The sequence below is a fragment of the Chrysoperla carnea genome, chromosome 3 (assembly GCF_905475395.1).
Source record: "Chrysoperla carnea chromosome 3, inChrCarn1.1, whole genome shotgun sequence".
NCBI lineage: Eukaryota > Metazoa > Arthropoda > Insecta > Neuroptera > Chrysopidae > Chrysoperla > Chrysoperla carnea.
Genome location: NC_058339.1, coordinates 43,014,322 through 43,023,626, shown reverse-complemented (window position 1 = coordinate 43,023,626; position 9,305 = coordinate 43,014,322). Strand labels below are relative to the sequence as shown.

Here is a 9,305-nt window from a genome sequence, read left to right as displayed (position 1 = left end):
CATTCTCAAAACGGCTGCAACTATAAAGCAACTAATTCAATGTGTCTTTTCGATCAAAGACTAGCTAAGTTATTTTTAAAATTTGTTAATTTTATAATTAATTTTCTTTTGTTTATAAGTTGAATTGTTTAATAAATATTTAAAGAGCAATATACAGTCCATGTGTAAAGGCACATGATCAATATTTCAACCAGAAAATAATCCTCAAAACCATAAAAGGTCGATAAAACCCTACAACTCGTGCTAATTTAAAACGGAAAATGATAAAGTTTAGTCATCCTTCTCATTATCTGGCATTCAGATCTATGCAACTTTAAACTATACGTTTAGAAACGTTACAGAAATTAACGAAAATTAATCAATAAGAAATTCTCAATTTGCTTCGACTAATAGTACAAGGCTGCTTTCTCTGAATATTATTTTTGGGCACAATCTTTTCCAAGTATATAAAATGGTGCAGTTTATTTGACATCTGAAAGACAAGTTCATTAACAAAAGAAAATCCTTTGAAAAGTAGACTTTAAAGATAGATAAGACTTTTTCTGAGTAGCTTCAATCGAGCTATTTATTTTAAATTTTTATTATTATCTATATAAAACAAAATTTTTAATAATATAAATGTAATAATCGATTTATTACTTTACTCTACAATTTCCTGGAATTTTAAAATTATTTAATCAATATTATTACCTAAGCTACAATAATACATTAAGATAAGATATGATAATAATGTAAATGAAAAAAGGCACATTAATTTTTTATCATCCAGTTCAAATAATCTAATCTCAATAGTAATATTGAATGCCCTCCAAATAAAATAATATTCCCCATTTTTAATATCAATTTAATTACTTATTATTTGAGTTATTAGGTATCTCATGGAATTAGAATTTTTTTATTTCATTTTTGCTAAAATATTTGCTCATTATTAGTCTATAATTCGTAATATTAGTTTGAATAATCTATAATTCATATAAACTATAATTACTACCACAAATAATATAAACAATCCAACGTCTAAAAGTGCTGACTGATAAAATGGCATGTGAATAACAGCTGGTTTTATTTCATCTGCTCCACCATTTCGAGCTACATACTCAATCCACCATATGGCTGTATCCATAGGTGACATGGGTCGATCACGAAACAATCGTGCTCGATTTTTCGCTTTTTTCAATATGCTAGTTAGGAAATAAAATTAGGTATAATGATTACAAAATTCACAACATTATTACTTTGTCTGATAGCATAATGAAAAACGATATTTCAAATTTAATTTACCTAGGTTTCAAAATAAATTTTAATGCTTGACTAATCGTTTCTTTGTTGATATTAAGGAAATCAAGTACGATTGCTGTTCCATGAGATTCTAGTGCTTTAGCATTGGTAAATTGATCACCTAAAAACGGTATCGATACAATGGGTATGCCGTTATGAAATGCTTCGATAGATCCTAACAATCCACCATGAGAAATAAATCCAACCACATTTGGATGGCCTAAATAAAATGTATTTTTTTGAGATTTTTTATATGATTTTCATTCAAATGTAATAACTAACTCAATATATCAAACTGAGGTATCCACTTTCGAATCAAAACATTGATTGGTTTTCCAGGCAACGATTCATCTTCATATTTCCACAAAACACGTTGTGGAATCTCACTAAAAGCATCCATAAACGCTTGTTTGACATTATCACTAATTGTTCTTTCCGATATCACGGAACCAAAACTAAAGTAAATTACTCCGTGTTCAGAATCAGAAATAAATTTTTCTAGATCCTAAAAGTAATAAAAAAAAAAATAAATGAAATGGTTGAATAAACGATTGCTGAATCCAAACAAACTTACGGGTGGGAGTGGTTTTGGTTTATCAAGATGCGCACCAGCAATTTCAATAACATTTGGAGGTAACGGCCGAGGTTTATTGAGTGAAAAATGTGAATTTACTAAATATAAACTAACATTTCTAGCGAGATCTTCTACTGACGGCATATTGTCCCCGAAGTACTTTTTTATTAAAGCATCAGCTGGTCTTATTTGTAAAAAGTCCGCCATTATGTATGTATGTAAAATATAATTAACTGTATTAACCAAACGTTCCCAGAACGTCATAGTATCCGAAAAAGGTAATAAATTTATTGGAATATATGAAGGATTTGTAGGAATTCCATATCGATTACTATTCCATGGCATTACTGTACAAGGTGCAAGTCCCATGCTGGGTGCCTTAAAAATATGATTTAATACCAAAAAACACTCGGTGTTGAAATGTTCATGAAGAATAACATCAAAGGACGGTTTTGATTTGATAAAATTTTTAATATGAGAAAAATTTAACGCTTCACAATTTTGCAATCCTCTTTCCGCTAATCTATGATGTATAAATAAATTTCGTAACGGATTATGTACAATCTTAGACACTGGTAAGTTATTCAAACGAATTTCTCCAGCACCAGCTAGTGATAAATCCGTAAAGTTTATTAAAAGCTTGTTTTGAGCAAAATGGCTAATCACAGTTAATTCATGACCACGTCTTACTAATTCTTTTAATATTGGTTCGTATACAAAAAAATGACTTTTTCCGGCATGTGGGAAAACTGCTAAGATTTTATATTCGCACGAATATTGTGATAATAATGAAGTACTGAGTATAATTGCGAAAATAATAAAATCTGATGCACGCATCTGAAATAGTAATAATTTAAATAAGTAGGAATATTAGAGACTCAATTTAAAATTCACAGATACACAATTTGGTTGTAATGTGATATATCAGGTGTCCCATTTTAAACAATCTAACTAACTGAAAATTTCTTATCGAATAAATTATTGAAATTTTTTATTAAAGGACGGTTCAGTTTGAGCAATTTATCCATTACTACACGAATTTTAGTAGCTTATATTGCAATATCCATCGACTATTTATCGTTTGAAAAGAAATTTTAAATCAACCTGTTCATAAAATAACCGAACAGCATGCAAACGACATTGATACGGGAGGTGTTATCATGTTTTATCGAGATTCTCTGAGGTCAAATAATTGAAAAGTGTATTTTTCAACTACGAACCTCCTGCGCAGCCTCCTACACAAAGCTGTGGGCTATACTTGGCTGGGATTATATACCACACAAATAGCCATAAAACAAACTTTCAAGTATAAAAAATACATTACATCTCGTACAAGTTGTTTAATTTAACGTTTTTCCAATTTATAACCCTTTACAAGCGTAAAGTTCTGCTGTTCTAAAATAGAAGTTATATTAATAATAATTTAATTTAATTTTGTTGAAGTAACTATTAGAATGAAACTATTTTGAATTATTATTCATTTTAAAGTATGCAGATATTTATGTTTTTTAATCACCTGTACATTTCGTTTGCATGCAGAATTAAATTAACAATTTTCAAATTAATTACATACCTTATAAATGTAATTCCTTTTCGTCTATTCGATAAAATTCAACCACACTAAATTTTTCACCGTATTTATACAGACTGCTTCTTGAAAGTGAATAAACTCAAAATAAATATAATAGTTTAACTATTTTGAAAGTAATACAAAAGACTTATTTATCGTTGTGAGTCAAATAAGATATCGTTGTTTGTCAAATGAGTGAAAACAAACCATTGACTGAGTTAATTGTAGAAATACCAAGTAAAGAAAGTGTCCCATTTTCAGTGCTTGCATTATTTTTAGAAATTAGAAGAGATTAAAAAATCAACATAATTATAGCGGACTTAAAGCCGCCGTCACCAATTTTTTGTCGTAATTTACGCCATCACGGGTAAACATTGATGTTTATGAAAAAATGTTTCAAACAAAAGTTTTATATTTTTTTATAAAGAACATTTTTTTTACTTAAACTTTTGTTTAAGTATAAAAACGGACCCAAGACCCAATTGACTTATGTTGGTACTTTACGATCTTAAACTCACTTTTTACGCCCTGAACACACTATAAAAATTTCAGATTGATCTCTTTTAGTTTTTGAGATATCGTGATCACGGACGGACTTAGGACTAGGAAGCGGAACAAACTTAGGACTAAAATTAGTATAACTTGATGTATATTTCATATATACAGAGTATAAAAATATATGCACTGCAATTATTTTTAAAAATTTTTTTAAGTTTAAACTGTAGAAACTTAAGTAGAAGATGATACAGACAAAGAAGCAAATGCATAATTATTAAATCATGTATTTTATTTTATATGATTGGCATGCACAATAAAATACATGCGCATACAATAATTATCAAAGTGGTAACATTTTATAAGTACAATGAATCATAAGATGTAGAATTGAGTAAAGTAAGAAAAACAATAATCACATTATAACAAAGACAGTACGAGACTGCAAGGGTCGGATTAAAAGGTCAAATAAATTCAAAAATAAACATTCCCAATTCTGCAAAAAATATTCAAAATGAGTTTGCCAAAATTAATATGTAAATCATGTTTTTGGTTGACAAACATGCTTTCGTCTAGGTTGAACAGAAATTACTAATTTTTTACCAGTGGGAACTGAATTGTTAATTAAAAATTAACAAATATAGACATGGCGCATATATTTTATTTACTTATCTCATTATTCTTTTTTAGGTTTCGTCTTTTTCTTTGATTTTTCTTTAACTACTTTTTTGCTAAATAAATTATTAATGATACAATTAGCTAACTTATAAATAATGTAGACTAAAATTGATATCGTAGTTAATAAAAATAGACCAACGTCCAAAAGAGCAGATTGATAAAATGGCATATTAACAACCGCTGTTCGCATATCATCTCCACCATTCCGAGCCACATACTCAATCCACCATATAGCTGTATCCATAGGGGACATAGGACGATCACGAAAGACTTTCGCTTGCCGTTTAGCTTTTACCAACACACTGTAAACAAAAAGAAATTATAATTAACAAGAAAGTAATATATTAGGTAATGACTGATGCGTTAAAAATCACCTTGGTTGTAAAATAAATCTCAACGCTTTACTGATTTCTTCTTTACTTAATTTAAAGTAATTTAAAATTGCTGCAGTTCCGTGTGACTCTAATGCTTTTGCATTAAGAAATTGATCACCGAAAAATGGTACGGCTACGATTGGGACACCATTACTAAATGCTTCAATTGTTCCCAAGAGCCCTCCATGAGATATAAATCCAACCACGTTTGGATGACCTTAATAAACATTTAAATAAATACTCTTTCTTTAAGAGATGTATATGAGATGAACTCCCAATAATCAAACCAGCGGTTCCTATTGAGTTACTAAGGTTCCTATAGAGTTGGAAAGGTGTAGTACTACTTTAATCGACTTCAACGTCAGAATATGAAACCGTGCTTACTACAGGCATAGATGAATTGTATTATTAACAACAAACTACATTAGCGTCATTAAAAATCCTAAATTGATCGATGCCTTCAAAAATATTTTACCTATAACTGCAAGCATTTTCAATCAATCCAATTAGCGCCAAATTACTGTCAAAAGCTAAACTAATAAGAAGTTACTATTGTTACTCATTAAATGTTTTAGTTTTCTCAATAACTTATGACAAGTTTTTAATTATAATTACGATTTATTTTGACATTTTAGTGTCGAACATAAAGTTTTTTACGATATACGCATTAACGTACTTCTTCGATTTTCCAATACGCACTGGTTGTGCTTTCGCAAGAGTATGCTCTTATGCTACTTGTATCGTAAATAACTTTACCATAGCCATAGGATCGCTAATAATAGAGTATATTAGTGTCTCAGGCTATAACTTACTCAAAATATCGAATTGAGGCATCCAATTTCTAATCATAATGTTGTCAGTCTTTCCAGGTAATGATTCATTTTCATATTTCCATAATACTCGTTGCGGGAGTTCACTAAATGCATCTATAAATGCATGTCTTACTTCATTACTTAATGAACTTCCTAATATCATCGATCCAAAACTGAAGTAAATTACACCGTGTTTTGAATCAGATATAAATTTTTCTATGTCCTAAAAATAGTTTAATTTATAAATAAATAAAAAATAGTTGAATACGAACAACTTACTGTTGGCAATGGTTTAGGTTTTCCAAGATGAGCTCCAGCTATTTCAATGACATTTGGAGGTAAGGGTCGAGGCTTGTTAATTGAAAAATGTGCATTTGTTAAAAACAAACTTGTATTTTTGGCGATACTCTCTAGCGGCGGTAAATCATCCCCAATATATTTTCTGACGGCACAATCTCCTATGGAGGAATACATTCCAGGTAGTATATACGTATGCACAAAATAACCGACTGTATTTATAACTCGTTCAAAAAATGTCATATGATCCGAAAAAGTTAATAAAGTCACTGGTATGTATGATGGATTTACTGGAATACCAAAACGATCAGTATTCCACGGTAAAATCTGACTAGAAGTTATTCCTATACTAGGTGCCTTAAAAATATAATTTAACGCTAAAAAGCAGTCACTATTAAAATATTCTTGAATAATTATATCAAATTTTTTGTTTGATTTGATAAAACTTTGAATTTGAGGAAAATTTAAGCCTTCGCAATTGTTTTTTCCACTTTCATACACGAGCATATGTTCTTTTATGTTTCGAAAGTATCCAATTTCTTCTATCATTGATACTGGAGTTCCGTTTAAGTCTATGGCTCCAGCACCCACTAAAGATATATCAGTATAATTCGGTAAGGGTTGCTTTTCTGGAAAATGGCTTATTACTGTTACTTCATGCCCACGTCGAGCCAATTCTCTTAATATAGGTACAAACATATTAAAATGACTTTTTCCTCCGTGTGGAAAAACACCTAATATTTTATATCCATTCGAAATTCGATTAATTAATAAGAAGCTGACTATAACTAGATATCCAATATTATTTAACCGCATCTGAAATAAGTGATTATTTTAATGAAAATTGAAGTGGAAAAACATTACTTAACAAGTAAGGAAAGTTATTGAAGACAACCAGTCGATAAACTATTAACAATACCCGTCAGCATTCGAATCAATCGTTTGGTAAAATTAAGTCCCGTGCAACTAGATTTGCTCACGCGCTCTGCTCAAGCGTCAAATGATGTTTGAGAGTGAAAATATTAGAGCAGAGAAATAAACTATATAATTGAATTTTTTTAAACTAATATCAACACATTCAGGGTTTTGAAACTATAATTGGATACCCTTATCGCACCTCCTTATCGCACGATATTTGTTTGCTGGCTGTGAATTAAAACCAAAAAAACTGCAACAGACACCAAAAACCGGCATCTAGATTACCTAGACGTCGGTCTAGACATCGGACCTTACCCCTACCTAGGAAACTAAAACTTTTTCAATCGATTAAGATTGCCATGAATTTTGAGAAAATGCAAAAATTTTTTATATTATATTTTTAACTGTCACTTTGTATTTTTTGTCAAAATTTTGTGTTTTATCATTAAAAAAAATTGAGCTGTGAAAGTTTATCAGACGTTTAAGAATACAGAGATAATTTAAAGTAAGTACAATGAAATTTTTATGTTATGTCATAATAAATATCCTAATCAAACCAAGCGTAATGTACTCACATATTGGGTTGACCACTAGAAGTATGTTTTTTTTAAACCAATACTTCAATTACTTCATATAATCCAAACCAAAAATAGGTATAAAATTAAATTTGTTAAAGAATCAAACAAGTATTTATTTGACTTCTAAAATTAACACCTTAAATTTTCAGAAAGATACAAGTGTTATATGTACGTATATATGTATGTATATGTCATATGCATATATAATGTACGAAAGGTTCCTACCGGTTGACCCAAGACACCTTTCGTTTTTTTTTTCATTTTCTGAGTACTTATATTAAACTAACGAAAGAACATAAACAGGCTCTTAATTTCCAAAGCTAATATTTTTTGCTTACACCTTAACTCTCGTAATGAGAGAAATTACCTCAATTTGTGAAGAACTGATATATTTTTAAAATCGGTAGATATGTTGGAAAAATCTGAACATTTCTTAACTCGAAAGTAGATAAAAATATAAGACATATAAAGTTTCAACCACATATTACATTTGAAAAATAAAAGTTATTTATGTTTGAAATCTAGCGCGAGCTTAATGCTCATAACCCAAGTGCTGGCGAATTTTAAACAATACCAAAAAGTTTCGATAGCCAAATTATATGATACAAAAATCTAGAAAAATCTTTCTTACGATTCATTTTCATTTCGGAATGATAACTAAAAGATAATCAATCCCGAATATATTTGTAATTCGATCTTTATTATCTTATTCGAAACCGAAACGGATGCTATTTAAAACTAACGATATTGGAAATGTGTTTCTTACCTTTATTGATTTAATTTAACTGATATCACGCTTAAACACTTCTTTACAACAATATTTTATAAAACATTTTAAAAAATATAACAATGTAATTCCCTTGTCTTATCTACAAAAAAAACTCAATCGTTTTATATAAATGATCAAATTTATCAAAATAAGTCATGCAGGGTCTGTGTAAACGAAGCGAATATTTCTCTCAAGCATAATAGATTAATGTAAATGAATATTTCACCTGAAGAAATTATAAAATAAACAACGAAAGATTGAAAAAATGATTACTTTTCTAATATTGGATGGCCACGTGATAAAAATCTCATTTCTGAGAAATTCCGTAATTGTGTTTCAATCGATTCTTCCAAATTTGTGTTTCAATCGAAATAATTTATTGAAGCTACTATCCTCATCGTGTGGTATACCATCGGTTGATAATTGACAAACTTGCCTTACGTTTTTACTTGCTTTAAAAGAAAGAATATAAAAATTTTTACACGTATATTATTTATTATATTATTACACAATGTTCTGTTATTGATAACAGAAAATTCTAAAACTAAATTAAGCTTATCAATAAATGGAAAAGCTCTTTACCAAATTTTGATCTGAGGCTTGATTCAGAAGATGTGGCTATGAGAAAAATAGAAAGATTTATGGATTCACATGTGTAAACTAAAGAAACAAATTTTATCATAAGAAAGCATGGTTTTTCTTCTTGAATCGTTCAATGTCATCTTTGATTTGTTGTTTGTAGTATATGATGTTTTTTGTTAAGCACGTTGAGCAGTGTTTTGGGTGAAGAAAAATCGTGGAACTCGCGTCATCGTCATTAATCGTCTCACGTCATTGCTCCATACATACCACATTGAAAACAACGATTCTCTCCCGATCAATGAAGTTGAGCAATATTGAGCACACTTAGTTTTAGGATGGGTGACTGCTTGAAAACACTGTGTGTTGTTGCTTTTACAATT

At 29.6% G+C, this 9,305-nt stretch overlaps 2 protein-coding genes across 2 annotated transcripts; both read right to left on the bottom strand.

The window, feature by feature from the left end:
* Positions 1-928: 928 nt before the first annotated feature.
* On the bottom strand, positions 929-3,014 carry LOC123296048 (UDP-glycosyltransferase UGT5-like). The gene is made up of 5 exons (XM_044877510.1): positions 2,973-3,014; positions 1,853-2,689; positions 1,561-1,783; positions 1,282-1,498; positions 929-1,181 (listed from the first exon to the last, which is right to left on the bottom strand). Exons 1-5 carry the CDS (start codon positions 3,012-3,014, stop codon positions 929-931), a joined length of 1,572 nt encoding a protein of 523 aa, XP_044733445.1.
* Positions 3,015-4,292: 1,278 nt separating this feature from the next.
* LOC123296451 (UDP-glucosyltransferase 2-like) lies at positions 4,293-8,397 on the bottom strand. The gene is made up of 5 exons (XM_044877925.1): positions 8,341-8,397; positions 6,061-6,894; positions 5,782-6,004; positions 4,970-5,186; positions 4,293-4,897 (listed from the first exon to the last, which is right to left on the bottom strand). The coding sequence occupies exons 2-5, from the start codon at positions 6,892-6,894 to the stop codon at positions 4,594-4,596; spliced, it is 1,578 nt and encodes a 525-aa protein (XP_044733860.1). The 5' UTR covers positions 8,341-8,397; the 3' UTR covers positions 4,293-4,593.
* Between the last annotated feature and the right edge of the window lie 908 nt (positions 8,398-9,305).